This window comes from Carassius auratus, unplaced genomic scaffold (genome assembly GCF_003368295.1).
Source record: "Carassius auratus strain Wakin unplaced genomic scaffold, ASM336829v1 scaf_tig00021643, whole genome shotgun sequence".
NCBI classification, from domain to species: Eukaryota; Metazoa; Chordata; class Actinopteri; order Cypriniformes; family Cyprinidae; genus Carassius; species Carassius auratus.
In genome coordinates this window covers 8,414-29,655 of record NW_020525125.1, presented here as the reverse complement: position 1 = coordinate 29,655, position 21,242 = coordinate 8,414, and the positions used below count along the sequence as shown (strand labels likewise).

At 37.4% G+C, this 21,242-nt stretch overlaps 1 protein-coding gene across 3 annotated transcripts in view; it reads right to left on the bottom strand.

The window, feature by feature from the left end:
* Positions 1-19,620, bottom strand: part of LOC113077132 (protein FAM168A-like) — a 30,250-nt gene extending 10,630 nt beyond the window's left edge. The window contains exons 1-3 of one of the 3 annotated variants that reach the window (XM_026249586.1): positions 19,253-19,619; positions 3,432-3,554; positions 522-613 (exon numbers count right to left, since the gene is read on the bottom strand). In XM_026249586.1, coding sequence (XP_026105371.1) covers positions 522-613; positions 3,432-3,502 — 163 coding nt within the window. In that variant the 5' untranslated portion in view covers positions 3,503-3,554; positions 19,253-19,619. Of the gene's footprint in view, positions 1-521; positions 614-3,431; positions 3,555-19,252 lie in introns of all 3 variants that reach the window. The other 2 variants (XM_026249588.1, XM_026249587.1) reach the window with 2 other exon arrangements.
* Positions 19,621-21,242: the final 1,622 nt, after the last annotated feature.

Genomic DNA, 21,242 nt, shown 5'->3' with positions numbered 1-21,242 from the left:
TAATTAATAACATTTTCCTCTCGGTAACGGCAGAAAGGCATTATGAAAAGACTGAAAGCGAGGGAGAGAGAGAGAGAGAGAGAGAGAGGTTGGCATGTAAACAGTCTCTATTGACCCAGAGAATCCCTCCAATAAGAGGACATCAAACATGAGCCACTGTTGCCATAGCAGCAGACAAAACACCTGCCACGAGTGACAGAGATGCACACGGCTCTACATGCATGAACACACACACACACACACACACACACACACACACACACACACACACACACACACACACACACACACACACACAGAACAGAGGTGAGAGTAATTCACACACTGCAGCATTCCTGCTCATCAGACAAACCCTGCCGCTAGTGATGATAAAAACTGCACTTATTACAGAAATGTCCTCTTATTGCTGAATCATTACATTATAATGAGAGATCTTTTTTTTTTGTTGCATGCACTGTTGAATTGTATGGAGTAAGACATGAATTATTAAAGCACGGTGTTGTGTGTCTCTCATCACATACCTGCGTATGCCATATTCTTGGGGTTTCCGTAGGGGGTTCCCGGCTGCACTGGACTGTACACCGGGTTCATGGTGGAAGACAGCCTGTTCTTACTGAGAGAGAACGAGACATAGAGAGAGAGAGCGAATGAGTTAGAGCAGGGTTGATTTAACACAATCCTCTGCCTAAACAAACCAAAATTATGAAAATACACACACGCACTCATACACACGACTCAATTTGTAGCCCGTACATGATGCATCATATTTCCTGTATAAAACACGAAAAGCCCATCGCAGACAACTTTTACCTGGTTTTGAAGAATTATGTCAAGCCTGGTTTAACCTTCATATGTGTTTGACTGCAGCTTTTCACATGATTGGGTTGTATTTGGATGATAAAACCTTGGGTTTCAAATTAAGTATTAGATTATCATTAATGTCCATTTACTTGTCTGAGGTAGTTTAAAATGTTACTTTGGGATCAGTAAGATTTTTTTCATTATGCTCATCATGGCTGCATTTGTTTGTTCAAAAATGTAAGAAATTCTGTAATATTCCAAAATATTATTACAATTTAAAGTAACTGGTTTCTATTTTAATATATTTTTAAATGTAATATATTCCTGTGATGCGCAGCTGTATTTCCAGCATCATTCCTCCAGTCTTCAGTGTCACATGATCTTCAGAAATCATACTAATTTAATGCTCAAGAAACATTTCTGATTATTATCAATGTTGAAAACATTTCTTCAGGATTCTTTGATTCATCTTTGAAGGAACAGCATGCGTTGGAAGTTTAATCTTTTGCAACATCATAAATTGTCATTTTTTAAATATCAATATAATGCATCTTTGCTGAATAGTATTCAGTCCTTTCAAAAAAAGGTGCAGACTACAAACGAATGAGCAGTGTTTAATCAGTAACTACATCTGATCATTTTACTTCTATACTCTACACACCATCTGAAAACATGCAAATATACTCTACACTTTTACTTCTCATATGCATACAAAGACAGGAGACTGAGTATACAAGTATATGCGAAAAACCCTTTATCTTTCATTGTGCACTAAAGTTTAACTTTGGTCAATCCATTAGCGAATTAGCAAAGCCACAAAGCCATACATTAATTTTTCCATCAAAATAAGCAATTTCAAAACAGTTATCATTTATTATTTACTATGCAATGTATTAATTATTGAAAACACAAGTCCTGGAGTGTAACATCACATCTGGTAGCTAATAATCCCTGCAGGGTCTGGAAAAATCTTGCATGTGATGGATATTTACCAAGACTTCAAAAAGAATCATCTCAAATTATGTAACTTAAAAAAAAAAAAAAGTGCTAAACATGGAAACAGCACTAGATTTATAATTCCATCGTGAGACTTCATTCGTGATCAGATGCTTATGGCAAACAGTGTGTGTGTGTGTTATCCTCTCTCATTGTGCGTCTGTGTGAGTCTGATCTCCACTGACCACTCTGATGGATTCATCAAGTCAGTCATTCAGGGGAATGACAGGAATAGAGGAAGAACAGTGAATAATAGGGGAGGATCATGCGTCAGATCCCTCTCCTCGCACCTCGGCCACACACGACGGAAACAGGAGACGGCCGCGGGCACAGAGCTGTTAGCATGTGTTCAGATGTGCCATGAGTGTGTCACGAGCTCGTGTGTGGGAGAGGTGATATGTCAGAGGGGAATGTGGCGTCAAAGCGAGTGGATTTATGATCTATGATCACACACTCACGAACACCATCATGAAAGATGAAGATCACCACATCCAACTTGGATACTGCATGAAACATATCAAAGATTCAAAAAGAATACAGCTTTCAATTGCCCTAAACATTTTATAAGCATGTAAAAATCACTAGTAGAGAAGTATATTATAATATTGGAGAAAACAGAATTAAGTCATGAGAGCTCATTAGTTACAGTGGTTTTTACTATGTTTAAGGGGGATCAGTTACTTACATCGAATAATCATTGTAACACATGGCCTCTCATGGCTTACTGCTTTAATAAACAAGTATACACTTAATTAGAGACTGAAAAAAAAATGACATTATAATACTATGGATGAGCCCTGTTTAAAAAGGCACTGTAAAAGTCAACACACACACACACACACACACACACTTGAATACTATTGACAACCATAACCATGTTTATTGTGATTATTCAGCAAAGATACATTAAACTGATAAACTTGACAGAAAATTATATTTGTTCTTGAAATGTTTCTTGAGCAGTAAATCAGCATATTAGAAAGATTTTTGAAGAATTGCGTGACACTGAAGACTGGATGAATGCTGGAAATATAGAATAAATTACATTTTACAATATATTACAATACAAAAAAAATGACTGTATTTTTCATCAAATAAATGCAGCCTCTGTGAACATTAAATATATATATATAAAAAATATTACTGACAACTTTTCAACGGTAGTGTATATTTAATAAATTATATATTTAATTGAACACGTATTATAATACCACTTTTTAATTTGTGGTTAATTAGGATAAAACCCACCCTTTATTGCTTACAGTCAACATGATATCAGAGTCTATTTACTTTTTTTAATACACATTATTCCAGTGACATCACTGAGACCTCTTGTTTTTTGGCCACACAGCGGGAATCCCCTGATTCTATAATGGATATTTTCCTTTCGGATGTGATCTGGAAATCTATGACATCATCATTATGAAAGCAAAACGGGTTATGAATGACATTTCACGGTGACTTTAATAAGAGGTACAGAACCAGCAACGAGCAGGTGAAACCCGTGTGCCGCTCTGACACGAAACACAAACTCAGAATCCTGACATACAGCTGGAATCAGAGTGAACACAGCATCACTAACGCAACACAACACAAACACATACACACACACACACACGAGCACTAAGACTGACCTCTTCACGTTCTGACTGGTGTCTGTTGGGTACAGAAAACTGAATTTGTCAGTGGAATGCCCGCTTGCCATTCTCAGTGAAGGAAAGGCAAATGAAGGAGGTAGGAAGAATGGATATGCAAATCTGGAAATGACAAAAAAAGAAGGAAACAAACAAAAACGAGAGCAGGTCGTGAATAAAAGGCAAACCATCAAGCACAAGCACAGCAGAGCAAAGCAAAACACGGCAAAGCAACATAAAGCGAGCAAAGCAGTGGCCTGAGCGAGCGAGAGAGAGAGAGAGACATAAAGTGACAAGCAGCAGAAATCAAAGCTCACACACCTTCACACACTGATGGACAGATCAGTACGGGGTGAATGATGGTGTGTCGGGGACAAGCATTCTGGGAATGTTCTCGCATACATGTAGATTTGATTAACTGCAGTCAATATTCCTTCCCTTAATAAGCCTCAAACAGCTGATTAAAACATCACAATAATCCTGCGAAGCCAAAATCCACAAAATTATGATGTTCTCATTCTGACGGCACCCATTCACTGCAGAGCATCCATTGGTGAGGAAGTGATGCAATGCTACATTTCTTCAAACCTGAGGAACAAACAAACTCATCTGTATATTGGATGGCCTTAGGGGGAGTAGGTCTTCAGCAAATTAATATTTTTTTAGATGAACTATGCCTTTAAGTAGGAATGTTTGCTTTGCATAAATGTGCTTAAAGGGACAGTCCATTAAAAAAAATAGATTCTGTCAATTCACTCACCATGTCATTCCAAACCTATATTTAAGTTATTATTTTGGGGAAAATAAAACACGATATTTTAAAGAACATTGGGAATGGGAACCAAACAAAATAGAAGCCTATTGGCTTTTTTATGGACAAACTATCTTCATTTATGTTCCACATTTTTATTTTGGGTGAACTATCCCTTTAAATGTAATAACCAATGGCAAGCAGTTAAGAATGAAACATCATCCTAATAATGTAAAATTAAAGACTAGACAATATGTTACCCAAAAAAAAACTGGTATTGATTAGAATCAGAATGAGATTAGTCAAAAATATAAAAAATATGCAAACATGTTTTTTAATGTTACATGACTAATAATTATTTTACTGTAGAGATTTTGTTGGGAAAATCTTTATAAATATGCATGTATGCATCTGCATATAAACATTGTTTACACACAAACTGAACCGCGGCCATTACATTTTCTTACCTAAATAAAAGTATATGCATTGGGTTGCATGACTAAAAATCAACAAATACAACAAGAAGAATCTAAATATTTCTGCACATGTCTAGGGTGCATGTGAAAGCACACGGTATCACCTCTCAACACATCAATGTCATATGCATATTAAATGCATAGTTAGCTTCCCAATTAACTGCTAGCTTTCCATTTTTATTGTATGAAGTCTTCATCCTACTAAGCAAACCTGTACAATTATTATAAATTCTGTTTTTAAAGCACTACAAAAATACAACTAAAGTGGGATTCTTGTGGAGCATTTGACATACATTCACAAATGCTGGATTGTAGACTCCTGTAATGTCTTTATTTCTCTTTTATTTCTTTATGTAAAGTAGTGCAACCAGGTAACAATAATGCATGCAACAACAGCATGCAAGCAAACCAACAGCGCTCTCTAGTGAAGGTACTGTGCACCTGCGCTTGCCATCATCAGATTATCATCACTTCTGTTTAATGGACGATTTAAAGTGACATAAAGCAGGTTTGACTGCACTTTGTGCATGTGCATGGTGTGTTTTATGTGCATGGGTGGCTCTGAGGCGCTGGTGTTCTGCAGACCACCAGTCATTAATCAGGCCGTGACAGATCACCTTGAGCTGCTGGAGGATGAAGGTGCCCCTCGCAGCAGCACACAGTCACCTCTCCTCTCTTCCTCAGTAGGCCAGAATGATTGATAGCATGGTGAAGGAGTCCAACGGGGAAATCTACTGAAACTGCAGGTGTGTGTATTCAGATAACGTTCAGACGTGATGTAATCGACTGCCTCGCGATTCAACGATTCTTATTCTTATCAGATATGCGGATGGAAAATGAAAGACCAGATAACATGATTCTTGAGCAATAGAGACAAGATGCAGGGATGCTATTCTTTTTCACCAATAAAATTGCATCTCAGTGTCATCAAGCTGGCAAATTTTCCATTCATAAAAATATTATTTAGTAAATTAAATATTTTACAGCAGAAAATAATTAAGAAAATGCATAATCAATACAGTCATCTATTAAAAACCATTTATGTTAATTAGAAAAAATAAACATGAACGGTAATGTACATGTATTTAGCAGATGCACTTATGCAAAGCAACTTACAAATACACACACACAAACATATATACATAAATATATATACATACATATACATACATACATACACACACACACACATATATATATATATATACATATACACACACACACACAAAGGATCCTTCTTATGGCTCGATGAGCGAAATGCAGCACAAATCTGGAGGCAGAACACATTGACGTTCCCTCATTATCAGGAGCAGGTATTATTCACTGCTCTCTGTGCTCTTCTACAAGCCAAACACACACAGTGGCTCATGACGGGTGGAGAATGGGGTTGTGAAGAGCACACTCGGGGAACTAACCAGCATTAAACGGCACCAGACTGCTCTTCCTCCGTCCCCATAGAGTCGTTCATGGGAGAAAAGATGTGCAGGAAAATGGCTGACTGCTAATACACGGCTGGTTTAATAGATAGCAGAGCTCAGAGACGGCAATAAAAACATGGCATTAACTGATATTAATGTATGCAGATGAGAGAGAGAGAGAATATTACAGAGAAACTGGTGCTCAACACTTCCTTCTCGTCTTCATTAAGGGTTTATTTTATGATCCTAGCTTAATTCTAGGCTTGGATATCGAGAAATGGTTCTGGATATTTTTAACAATTAAAAAAATGTAATTAAATGATTTATTATGTTCGTTTACAGTTCTGGAATGTCTGCTTTCTTTTATTCATGCAAATGAAACAAACTATGCATTTACAAACATACTTCCTCAAAATTACTATATATATATATATATATATATATATATATATATATATATATATATATATATATATATATATAAATAATGCACAATTGAGCTTTCTTTTTGTAATTTTTTTATTTTCATCTTGACAGAAATGGACTATGAAACTGTAACTTTAAAATAAAAAGCATGCTGGATTGTATAAACTATTCTTTTTTTTAAATTATAAATTAGTTATACATATATATGCATGCTTATTTATATTAATGTTAATTTCTTTATTGCAACGGTTATAATAAAATATGTAATTAGGCACAAACATACTACCTCAAAATTATAAATATATATATATTCATTTTACATGAACTGTTCCTTTAAGAAAAGTGTAATCACTATAATCTAAATCAGAATCCTTCTGTCATCTCTCCTCTATTTGACTGACTTTCAGCATCTCTCCTGTCCTCCTCTAAGAAAATCAATGCCTCCTCCATTCCAGCGTCTTTCCTCCTCCTTTCCGTCCCTCCCCCTTTCCCCAATCTCTATGAATAACTCTTTTTTTTTTTTTAATCAGGGTGAATCTGAACACACTGCAGTGCCCTTGAGCTCTCGCTCCTCTCCTCTCCTCTCCTCTCCTCTCTTCTCCTTCTCTCTCAGGCTGAACACCGTTATGTAACACGTTGCTCTTTATAACACATTGTTGAAAGGTGCATTGCATACTGCTGATTATATCTGCCCTGCAGCATCAGGAGACGAGAAACCATGAGGGGAAATCCAGGCGCTAATTCTGCCTATTGATACAATATTCAAGATGATGTGGATCTGGATTTGATTTTATGATTCAGCATGAACAAACCATGTGAGCACAGCTTACTCAAAGCCTTTAGATCTACAGAAAGAAAATCCTACATTTAAAATGCATTCTACCTCTAGATATAGGTATATTGCAAGATAAAAGTAATCGGGACCAAAATATCAAATAATAATAATAATAATAAACTGTTTAATGGACATTAAAATATTATGCTAGCAAATCTTTTAAATTGGCAAGTAAAAATAAAATAAATTAATAAATCTAACAAAATAAATCTAACAAATCCTGTCAAAAATGTCTGGGTCATATTTGACTACAAAATCGTAAAAAAATGACATACAATTAATATAGACAAACACATAAATAATAATATTTTAGAAATCCTAAAAATCTTACAAATAATAAAACGTGTAAAAAATTATACTATTAAACTTATTTAAAAGGTTAGTACTGCCAAAAATCTTAAAATAAATAAATAAACTAAAAAAAAAGTTATGCTTTGTGATAGAATAAGATCACCGCTATCATTTTTTTTTTTTATGCAAACAAAAAAATTATATTTTATATATATATATATATATATATATATATATATATATATATATATATATATATATATATATATATATATATATATATATTGAAAACACATTAGACAGCAGTCTAGTCTGCTGGAGGTTGTCCCTGCTGACTGGGGCAGTCAGGGTAAATCTAAGGACACACACTCAGCACTTTGACCCCGTGGTGACCCTGCGGTGGACACTGCATTGACTGCGCACATCAGCTTCCTGCAGCACAGGATGTGTTTTCCTGTGACTCTCAGACTGTAATTCTCTGTTCTGAACGGTGCGACTGCAACAATGAAGCAGCTCAGATTCTGTTGATGAAAGCACAACCAGAAGCAGTTCCTCTGTCTTCTGCTGCTCACTCATGACCTTCATTCACTCAGAGATCCTCAGGCAGGGGACATACAAGATTTCATTTGTCCAGTCAATAGCTGCAACATCATATCTCATTTTCACAATCCAAAGTTTTTTTATTTGCTAAAAATGTACACATAATGTGTCACTGAATGGTCATCGTTGGTGTGTATTATGTTATGTGATGTGGACAGTATCACAGCAGTTATCACTGGACAGTATCAGCAGATGTTTTAAAGCCTGATTTCACTAAAAGCATAAAACTCTAGAGTGGGGCTTAGGTATGCACTAAACCACACAGTATATATTTAGTATAATATCCCTCATAAAATAGCATTAAACATGAAAAGAATTTTCAAAAAGGGCCAGATTGCTGCGTCATTTCATCATGAATCGATCTCTGCGTGCAGAACTCGTCGCTAACTCATGAGTTAATGTGAGGGTGGGACGGTTCTCCCGGTGATGAACACATCCATCTCTCTTCTGCTCAGCTCCACAGCACAAACACACTGAGTTAATGATGGCACTGAGAAGAGTCTGACCACAGAGGTGGGATATCACTGACGGATGATGATTCTGGGAGCGCTTTCCTTTCACTAAGATGCACAACAGTCAAATAAAACATTCAGAAATGCATCTCAATTTTAAGTAAGAGCATGCAATATTAATGTGTAGGCTGTGTATAACGCCTGTTTAAGGGTGACGGAAAAGAACCGTTCCTCTTTCGGTCTTCGGGGGGCGACAGGAAAAGAGGGTTTTCTGCCTCCATTACTCTGATCTGACAGGTACAGCACACACACACACACACACACACACACACACACATGGTGCAAGAGGGGGTGAAGCACAGGGGCGTCTGAATTATTTAGATAATAAGCGCTTAAAGAGCTGCTGTGAACAGAACAGACACCACCACCTGTGTATCTGTGTGTGTGTGTGTGTGCCAGTGATCACGCTGTGGGGACAAAACAGCCTCTGCTGTGAGGTCCAGCTGTGTGAGCTGTGCAAACAGTGGGAGAAAGACAAGCTAAGCATGCACACACAGCCCGGTGTCAAAGACTGACACCTTCACACCAGAGCTGTATCTCACAGCTCACAACAGATCAACTCAGACATTTGGAAAGTAATTCTGACTTTATAACTCACAATTCTGACTTAATAACTCGCAATTTAAAAATATAAATATTCATATAATTATAAATATAAATATTTGTACTATAATTATAATATTATACACAGTAATATATACTACTAATAATATACTACAGTAATGGGTACTGGAGAGGAGAATTCGGCTGATAGTGGAACCTCGGATTCAGGAGGAACAGTGTGGTTTTCGTCCCGGTCGTGGAACACTGGACCAGCTCTATACCCTTTCCAGGGTGCTGGAGGGTTCATGGGAGTTTGCCCAACCAGATCACATGTGTTTTGTGGATTTGGAGAAGGCATTCGACCGTGTTCCTCACGACATCCTGTGGAGGGTGCTCTGGGAGTATGGGGTCGGCGGCTCCCTACTTAGGGTTGTTTGGTCCCCGTACGACTGGAGTTAGAGCTTGGTTGGCATTGCCGGCAGTAACTCAGACCTGTTCCCGGTGCATGTTGGACTCCGGCAGGGCTGCCCTTTGTCACCGGTTCTGTTCATAATTTTTATGGACAGAATTTCTAGGAGCAGCCAAGGGCCGGAGAGTGTCCGGTTTGGGGACCATACGATTTCGTCGCTGCTTTTTGCGGATGATGTTGTCGTGTTGGCATCCTCAGACCAGGACCTTCAGCGTGCACTGGGACGGTTTGCAGCCGAGTGTGAAGCGGCTGGGATGAGAATCAGCACCTCCAAGTCCGAGGCCATGGTTCTCAGTCGGAAAAGGGTGGATTGCCCACTTCAGGTTGGTGGAGAGTTCCTGCCTCAAGTGGAGGAGTTCAGGTATCTTGGGGTCTTGTTCACGAGTGAGGGAAGGATGGAACGGGAGATTGACAGATGGATCGGTGCAGCTTCTGCAGTAATGTGGTCGCTGTACCGGTCTGTCGTGGTGAAGAAGGAGCTGAGCTGTAAGGCAAAGCTCTCGATTTACCGGTCAATCTACGTTCCTACTCTCACCTATGGTCATGAGCTGTGGGTCATGACCGAAAGGACAAGATCCCGGATACAGGCGGCCGAAATGAGCTTTCTCCGTCGGGTGGCTGGGCGCTCCCTTAGAGATAGGGTGAGAAGCTCGGTCACTCGGGAGGAGCTCAGAGTAGAGCCGTTGCTCCTCCACATCGAGAGGAGCCAGCTGAGGTGGCTCGGGCATCTATTTCGGATGCCTCCTGAACGCCTTCCCAGGGAGGTGTTCCAGGCACGTCTCACCGGGAGGAGGCCCCGGGGAAGACCTAGGACACGCTGGAGGGACTATGTCTCCCGGCTGGCCTGGGAACGCCTCGGGGTCCTCCCGAAAGAGCTGGAAGAAGTGGCTAGGGAGAGGGAAGTCTGGGCGTCTCTGCTTAGACTGTTGCCCCCGCGACCTGGCCCCGGATAAGCGGAAGATGATGGATGGATGGATGGATTATTTTATATATTATCAATAATTGTTTAAGATTTTATTATATAATTTTACAATGTCTTGTATTGGTTTCTTTTTATATTAGAACACCACTAAAGAATTTATTCACTTAATAATAATTATTCATTTCAATATTGTATCATGATTGATAACCATGCATAATGGGTCTGGCTATGTCAGATCATCTCAAAACATGTATTAGTATTAACCTAGAACTAATTTACTGCTCGGCCGAAATGTTTTCGAATGAATCTGAGCTAAAACAACAGCCTCTAAATAGCTATACAGATTTCATAGCCTACCATCTAAACGTTAATCAATAAAATCCATTCATTCGCAGCACAAATGAAGTGTTTTAAGGACTCCGTGAAGCTGTGAATGAACTACCTGACATTCAGCGATGACCTGAGTGAATAAAAATCCTCCCAGACCGGCTGGGTTTTAACAAACCTCATTTCATCATCTCAAGTCTAGAAGATCAGTCCAAGAGGCAACATTTACAGATTCAAGCTGCACGACAGTCATTTTCCAATTCCAAGTTCTGAACAAGAACAGGCTCTCCGTTCTCTACGGTAATAACAAGAGGAACAGTCAGACAAAGAGAAAGCTATTCATCCGCCGGTGCCAATCCACGCGTGAATTTCTAAAATCTAATTTGGTGAAAGAAGCGCTTCAACAGCTGAGAACGCTTCACACACACATTCAAGCAAAGGACACACGGTTATCCACACACAGTCTATAAATACTGCGTTCCTACACCTGCTTTCTGCTTCCAGATGATTTCCTACAATTCATCTAAACGTCAGTTTCAATACGCACTATATGTGGGATTGCTTTATATCTGTTTCTCATATTGCAGATCACGTACACAACGTATGAACACGCTGTGTGTCTCTAAACAGTGTCAACATCAGTTTCAGGGATTTTAAACCTGTATCATTTTGGTGGTTACCTAACACAGAAAACAATTCTGATTTTCAGTCAGTTTTGAAAAACTTATAAAAGATTAATAAAGCATTTAAAGAAACTATAATATATAAATTCACTAACACGGTCATGAAATATAATATGCAGTAAAACTTTTACACTGAATAATTCATGTAAGTGTGCTTAACATTTTTCTTTCTTTCTATTTTTGTGAAACTGTGATGCACTTTATTTTTTATAGTTCTTTGACGAACAGACAATTCTAAAGAACTGCATTTATTTGAAATATTTTTTTTCTTGTAACATGTCTTACTGTTTGAGCAATACTAAAATGATTATATATATAAAATCCCACCGGCCCCAAACTTTTGAATAGTAGTGTAGTCTACTTTAGTTTCCCGCAGAATAAAGTCTGTGTTAACTGTGTGAACTCTCCTTTAGGTCGCACTGAACCAGGAATGTTCCTTTAACTGGGTCAAGCACTAACTTTTGATTTGCACAAGAGAAAACGTGTGAAATGGAAATGCTGGAAATGTTGGTCACTTGTTACAGACTAGCAGGTTCAGGAGGAAAGATCTCACCTGAACGGACAGCCTTCAAGCCTTAATCTCACTCTCTCTCACAAACACTCATAAGAAGCTTAATTAGCTATTCATTAACAATAGTCACACAATAAGCCTTCCACTCCCAGCGGTGCTCTAACAGGACCTGAATGAGAACAGGGCACGGAGGGGAGTGGTCCTGTCCCATTGTTTTAACTGCCCCGCAAGAGCTTGTCCTCTCCGATTCTAAAAAGGTCCATTCTGTCTCAAATCCTGCCTTTCACCGAGGCAATACCTCGATTTTGTATAGGACATTATCCTGCAAACAATTGCCTCAAAACCAACATGGTGTGCGGAGATGCCCCTCTCACGCTTCAGACCCCGGGTTCTTCTGTTGCCCCCCGACTCACACACACAGCGCCGCTAACTACAGCTCCGCAAGAGCTGCATTTTTCAGCTTCTTTCCTTTCTTCACCCTGACACCTTCTTCCTCCGCGGAGAATGGTTTTCTTATCAAAGAGCTTGACTGGAACTACTACACACAGCATACTGCTTTCAAAGTATGCATTGTGTACAATATGTGGATCTTCTTGAGGTTGTTAAAGGCTGTGTTTATTTGACCAAAAACTATAATAAAACCGTAATGTGAAATATTATTATGACTTAAAATATCCGTTTTCTGTTTGAATGTATTTGGAGAAGAAACATATTTCTGTGATGCGCAGCTGTATTTCCAGCATCATTCCTCCAGTCTTCAGTGTCACATGATCTTCAGAAATCATTCTAATATTCTGATGTGCTGTTCAAGAAACATTTCTGATTATTATCAAAGTTTAAAACAGTTGTGAAAACTAAACTGAACTGAAATCACTCTCTAAATTAAAGTCATGTGACAACAATGTAGCAAACTGCAGTTTAACAAATATCTCCCGCTGCCTAGTGCATGTTATTTCACACTAGAAGTGCATTTTATTCCACTGCAAACACATGCATTCACTGAAGTTCTCCGTCCTCCGTCTGCATCGTTCAGTCTTTCGTCAAACCGCTGCATTCTTCAGATGGTTATGTGTGAGGGAGTTCACACTGAACACGCTCAGTTCTTGTGTGACACTAAATTACGTTTGCAAGGCTGTACGGCACCCAAGCACACACACACACACACACAGTGAATCACTCTTTACCCAAATGTGTTGGTTCAGCAGGATTTCTGTGCAAATTATGACAATGGAGAGGAGCCAGCGGCTGGTCGAGATTGTACCCCCCCCCCCCACACACACACCCACACACACAGGATAAACGCAGCTGTAATGTCCTTCATCTTATCAACGGATATTAAAAACAATCACATTCCGATGATCTGACGGGCAGCAGGAGGACATGAAACTATGCCAGCAGGTCAGACCTGAAGGCACGTGTGTGTGTGTGTGTGTGTGTGTGTGTTTGCTGCTTGAGGGTCTACAGTACTGCTGAGAAAGCGAAGGTCAGCTGATATGAGTGATGGAAAGGGCAAATTAAAGAGATAAGACAGATTATCACTCTACTGAATACAATCTTCTAATCTAAAAACAGCAAGAGTCTGTCTGTAGGTTTGATTATACATGAACTTCTGAAAATACAGCTTCAACTGCAACCAAAAGGCTTCTTCCGACATTAATTCTCAAACATGCATTTAAACAGAAGTGATGCGACTCAACTTAAAATATGAAAAATACTTTTATAAAAATGTATTATTATAAAAAACTTTTATAATAAAAATGTATTTAATTTATAAAATGCGTACAATTCACATAAATAAAAAAATAAATCTTTTTTTTTCCCCAGAGATTTTTTATGCAGCACGGAGGCAGCATAACTGCATCTACACAATAACTACTGTGGGAAAAAAGCCTTATTGTGTATAAAGAAAGCATTGCCTTCTTCCATTGAGTGATTACCATGCACAGCGTGCAGAAAACATTTTTAGATTATATTACATTTCTTCCATTATGCCCAAGCACATTAATTCTTCATTTGCATCACTTATATTCCCAAATTAAATGTGCATACCACACAGAATTTGTATGTTTTTTTATAAAAATGTGGCACTAGGATGATCTGACTGAATGTTTTAAAAACTTTAAAAACCATTAAAAATAGTTTTGGTAATGGAAATAAAATAATAATAATGTCTGAAGAAAGACTTAAGTGTTTTATTTCAGGTAGCTGCCAAAGCAACATTTATAATATTTATTTAAGTTGAAGTGGTAAAATGAATAAGTGAAAAAGCTAAACTGAAATATATATATAAAAAGGAAAAAGGAAATGCAATATGAAAATATACAAAAATAATAAATATTATATGAATAATACTAAAAATCACAGTGGGTTTTAAGAAAACCACCTGGTGCAATAAAGAAACCCGTTAATCAGAGCAAAAATAATGAAACATCAAGAACCTAAAAGAGAACCATAAAGTAACTGTGAAGAACCACTAAAGAACCTTCAGCAGACTTAAACTGCCCCTGAAGCACGTGTTCCTCTGTCTCAGCTGTGCCATGTCTTGAAATAGACTTGAATGAGTATTTGGGTGGCTGTGAGAATATGAATGTACTGTACGTGTTCATGAGCTGTAGTTGACTGTAGCTCAATTACAGCAGCTTTTCAAAGGAACCGGGGACGCTCACAAAGCCAGACTCCTTTGTTTACTTCCTTGAAAAGGAGACTAATCGGTTTTTTCGTTTTGATATGTTTCGTGTGACTAAACCTGTAGGAGTTTCATTTTTCCCACAGAGAAATTCAGCAAGGCTGTGATTTCAGTGTCTGCCCACAGAAAGTCCAAAAATACGCCCATCCAGAAGCGTCTCAGCCTACACGCCGCTCAGATGATGTTTAGTAGATGTTTGTTCACGCAGTATGTGTCTACATATACTACAGCATGCACACTAACAGCAGCACAATCACTCCGTTATCAAATTTTAGTCTAATTTCTTACTAATTCCTAAAAATGAAGCTTTTTTTTCTTAAGTCAAAGGTATGTTTTCTACTAAGACTTTAACCAAATAGCAGTTAATTAGCACCAAAAGTGAGTACCATATTTTCCGGACTATAAGTCACACTTTTTTTTTCATAGTTTGGCTGGTCCTGCGACTTATAGTCAGGTGCGACTTATTTATCAAAATGAATTTGACATAACCGAGAGAAATGAACCAAGAGAAAACGAGAGGGCGCTCTATGTCTTCAGTGTAGGCTACAGGAGAACTGAGCAGCATAGAGCGCCCTCTGGTGGCTGGAGACGGTAATGTTTTATCTTGGTTCTAAATAAATGTGACATATATGTTTTTTTTTCCTCATCATGATGTACAATATGGTCCCAGGGAGCATCATCACCACCAGGATAATCTCACTAACTCTAGTACAGTCCAGCTTTCACTAGCTGGTTATTATCCCCTTTAACACCTTAACTCGGACTGATCTGTGACTCGTGTTGTTCACTCGGTTGAGGTTGAAGGCATTTGTGAAAATCAGAAAAACAAGCTTCTTGTTTAGCTATATGGAAAGGCTTGCATACAAATCTTACTAGAAAGAAAAATAAATACACGAAAGGTGCATTAAACGTGTTTAATGACCAAAGAATAGCATATAATTGTCTAAAAACCCAATGGTTTTATTTTTAGACTAACAAAATAAATAGTTCTGCATATTAAATAAAAGTCACTTGTAGCACACAATGATAAATACATTTTCTGGCTTCAAATTTTATTCTACAGAGTAGACACAACATTCCTACATTAAAACTAAATAAATAATTGTGCGTGATACAGCGAACAGTGTGCAGAAGGATGCTTCACTGTTTCCCGTAAAAAAAAAAAAAAAAAAGAGAATCACGTAAATACTGTGGTTAAATGAATTAAGTAATCATACTGTACCATTTCCAAGTTTATTTCAAGTTCACAAGATGCTCATGCTTAATAGTCTATATTTTATATGATGTTGCATTTCCCATGTTCCTGTGAGCTGATCTCAGGAGGAGACACTGATGCCCTGCAATGTCATCGCAGATCTAATGGGATTCCCCTGTAGCCAAAAGGAAGGATCGCTGAGCATTTTCTGCTTCTGTTTATCAGGGGGAACCAACATCCCCTCAGGGTCTGTGTGTGTGTGTGTGTGTGTGTGTGGTTAATCTGAGCTCTATAAGCACTATTACAGGGAATGCATCATAATCTTTGCATTTCACTGTGGACTTGGCTCACAGCCTCACACAGACAGTTCATCAAAAAACATCCATCCGTTTATCCACTCAAAAATAAAACCACCTCTGATGAAAAAGGAGGCGCACAAAAGACACATTAATGCCAAAGTGTGCAGACATGTACTGTGACACAATTAACTCACTGCCACACACTCACATTCTAACATCTTTGACTTTCAACCCTTGTGAGAAATTCAGCGTCCCAATTATTGAGAGTAAGGGTGAAGAAAAGCTTCTAGGAAAGTCGTGGGAGGAAAATGCAGCAGTGAATTTAACTGAGTGTCCTTCTCTATGCTACAGTTCTCCAGGCCATCATTAAAGATGCCACTGAAGAACACCAAATAAATAGTGCAAATACTCTCCTTTTACATGCAGTCTTAATACCAAATCATTTGAATTACTACATCCAAACCAGAGAACTTCTACTTGAAATTCTGAAGAACGTGTAGTAAACATTTTCAAAATTATTGCAAAATTATGTTTAACAAGAAATTAATCTTTCTACTTCCAAATTTCAGGTTTAATCCAATATGCTACTCCTTGTTTCTTTGGAAAATTCCTGAGTGAAAGCTGTTTTTTTCCCCTCTCTCACTAAGATGTTTGGAGTGTTGCTAGGTGGTTATTTAACTGAAAAATAACCAGCAACCTACAAAGATTATATACTTAAAAAAGCCCACTATCAAGAAAAATGTGATTTTTTTTTCATTATAAATTGGATAATTTTGCAAAGTAAAGAAGTATGCACAGAGGATTCATTGTAAAGGTTTAAATTTGAAGCATGAGCTGTTACTAGTGGTACTGGCTTGAAGTATGCACACTAATTAAGACATTCTGTAATTAGGCCATTTACATACAGACTGAGATCTCAATCTTAAAAAGCACATTTGTGTTGTTCCGGTCCATTAGAACACCTGCTCCTCAAGAAATCCTTTAATTATGACAAAAACCCAAACGCTTCAGCATACTTGCAGCTCAATCCATAAAAGTGTAATATGTCGCAGTCATACTGTGATGGGGAGCTTTTCTGAACAAATTGAATTTCGAGCGGATAATGAAACTATCAATGAAAACAAACGAAGCGTTTTCTGTGTCTCTTCAGCCACTATAACGTTAAGACCATCAATCAGAAAGCTATCGACACTTTTATTGCAGGAATGGTGGACTGGACAGCACATGATCAGGAAGCCAATCCAAGCTTCATCAATGCGGAGCACAAACATCTCAGATATTAACTAATACTGGGCAACGATTAATCGGGATTAAACACATCCAAAATAAAAGTTTTTGTTTACATCGAACAGTATGTGTATACCGTGTATATTTATTATGTATATAAATCCACACACATACAGTATGTTTTGAAAATATTTACATGTATATATTTATATTCATTTAATTTATATTATTTAGAAATATATTAAATATATAAATATAATATATTTTTTCTTAAATGTACACATGCCTGTGTATTTATATACACATAATAAATATACACAGTACATATACATATACTATGTAAACAAAAACTTTTATTTTGTATGTGATTAATCGTTGTCCAGCTTTCTGGACTTTGGATTATGAACACTTTACATTACATTGCCTCTGCTGGTTAGAGATATAACAACAAACGTAACAAATTAATTGGAATTATTTTGACGTTAAGTTTAAACTGAAACAATGAAGAGATAATCAGACTACAAAAATAAAAACATAACATCCATTAATAATAATAATAATAATTATTATTATTATTATTACTAACAGTAGTATTAGTAGTAGTATTTATTTATTAATTTAAAAAAAGCTTTACATTAAAGTGCCCAATGACCTTTTATTTCTGCATATTGACACAATTATAAACAGATTATTAGATATAATAAAATCCATTATAAAATACAATAAAAAATAAAATAATAATAATAAAGTATTTAGTGGAGCTGCTTAATAATTTATATGTTTAAAAAAATTATATTCTCTCTATAATAAATTTTATTTATTAAACAAGTGGACAATCGTCTATTGTTATATCCGTAACTGAAGGTGGTAATAGTTAACATTGATCAATATTGTTTTGCATTCCTTTACTAAAGCACTAAGTACCCATATACTGTCTTATGAATGGCTGTAGATTTGACAAATGTGCTGCTTCCCTTTGTAGCAATCAACCAGGAATGCAATGACAAAAATATGCCCAATTAAAATCGATAACGCCAAAAAAAATAAAAAAATCAATGGAAACCGAGGGCATCATGTATAAATGCAACCAAAGCAAAAAAAAAAAAAAAAAACAACAAAAAAAAAACATTGAGAATAGAACTGACACTAGAACGCGCATTACATTGTACCGCTGAACAACAAAAGATCTTTATTGCGTCATAATCGCTGTTACATTGTTGCACATGAATGCGTCGGATTCTTTGATCGCGCCCTAACAGCGCTTATGATCGGCTCTCTCGTGTGTTTAAAGGCCTCAAACTCTCCCAGACACCATTTTGAGCGTCTCTGTGTCTCAGCTCTATGGAATGTCCAAATGCATGACAGGGGAATGAACAAAAGTCAGCTTGAAAAATCCCTCTCATTCATGGATCCGTCCCGAAAACGCCGTTCATCGATATTCTGAACTAGAATAGCTAAAGCGAACGCATTCGTTTTCTCTGAAATCACCATCAGGCAAACCAGAAAGAGCTTCACCATCACTAACACACACACACACACACTGGCAGGAGAAAGGCATTGCTGCTGTTTGATGGTGGTGAAGCTCTAATGGTGGCTGATGGATGGTGTTTCTGGACTTTAGGAAGGAAAACTACCTCAAATGTGACTTACCAGAGTGAGACGGTTTAGATGGGTCACCCTGATCCAGTCTGTGTCCCCGGTTTAAAGCGATCTTCTGGGTTGCTGAGGGTCGGTCTATTCTCCGCGAGTGTGAAGGTTTCCTCCTCCGGTTGATTTTTCAGGCTGTATGGAAGCACATAAAGCGATGGGGGATGGGGGATGCCAGAAGAGAAGAGAGGAAGGGAGGGGGATCGAGAGCTAGAGAGGGGGGCAGTAACATAGAAACACAAGGGGAGGACCTCTGTGTCTGACGCACGACTGAACGCACCAGTCATTCAGTGCACCATCCATTCGCCATATGCAAAAATCATCCAATATGGCCAAATGTGAATGCATGCGACTGCATGAAAATAAACCACGCTTCGTTCTGCCCTGATGACTCGCATGCATTAACATCCACGCATGTGCAGGGACTGACCAAAACGAAAGTCAGAAAATACGCCAGGTTTCATGTTTAACTTACCTGAGGCCAAGCACTGCTTCTTCATTTTAAGATGGAAACCCAGGGCTTTTATCACACTAAACATTATTAAAATAATATTAGTATTATTCAGATGCACGAACAAGAAAATAAATAAAATTGACCATACCTATTGTTTTCTAAATAAATAAAAATAATAATAAATAATAAACTAAAATATAAAATAAATGCAAATACACAGTGCTTGCTAGATTACTTACAAATTGTAGTACGTTACTGATTCTAGATTACACGACAAAAACTGTATTAAAGTAAATAAGGGCGAATTTACTTGCTTGTATAATAATTTCTCATTTATACAAAAACCTTCACAAAGAAACTAGTGAAACTTTGGTTCGCGCGCCCTCTGGTGTCTGTAATGCACCTCTAAATTAGGGAGAGAAAGATACGAACGAGTTTTTTTTTCTGTTTTAGAAGATTCAAGCAATTGAAACAGGGAATATGTAAACGAGTCTCACATTTCAACAAGTGGGTCAATGACTTAATCTCAGCATCTTTCTGAATGGCTAATTTCCTCGTGAACTGGATAGAAAGAAAGCAGCTCAATCCGCTGGGAAAGATCAACATTGCCATCTAGTGTTTCCAACATGTTAGATCCTCACATTTCATCTGTATCAGATTTCTTTTTGTGTACTTAACAGATGATTTGAAATTTAGAAGTTATATAACATAAATTCCATTACAAAGGAAATGAAATTACATTACACCAAAGAGCACAATTAAATTTCCATCATGGTAGATCACAGAACAGATCACCATAGTGCATGCACCTCTGATACCTTTTTATATTTTTCATTTAATGCGTCACATTTTCATGAAGTTGTAATTCTAAAAAAAAATACTCAACCTAAATAAACTTAGACTAAAACGTTTAGCCATATTAACATAAAAACTGATAACTAATAAAAACTAATTACAAAATTCAGACGCAACAAAATTACTAAAACTAATTACAATTTAAGTGAAAACAGTAAATATAAAATACAATTTAAGAAAAAAAGATACTCAAATAACATTGTCTTTATTTCAGAAGGGAAAGCTGCTTGTTTTTCTCCTATACCTCAAGCTATGAGAGAAAATCCTCCCTGTATTGACAACGATTCGCCACTAGAGGGCAATGGAGGTCTATTCTTATTGGGCCAGAACATCTGTTGGGCTCCACCCAAAGTACTGCGTGTCCTCAGTTCAAATTTCTCACTTGTTTTTGAGAATCAGAACTGAGAATCAACCAGGCAGAAGAGTGTTGGTTTTTTGAGGAATTTCAAAAACTACCAAGGTGCTAAATGTCCAAAAACATGCTACTAAATAGGTTACATTGGTATGAACAGTGAGGTAATTAACATGAGGAATAAGTATATGTAATTGATGTTATTGCTTATGTTTGAGTGGTTAAAGCTGCAGTAGGTAACTTTTGTAAAAATATATTTTTTACATATTTGTTAAACCTGTCATTATGTCCTGACAGTAGAATATGAGACAGATAATCTGTGAAAAAATCAA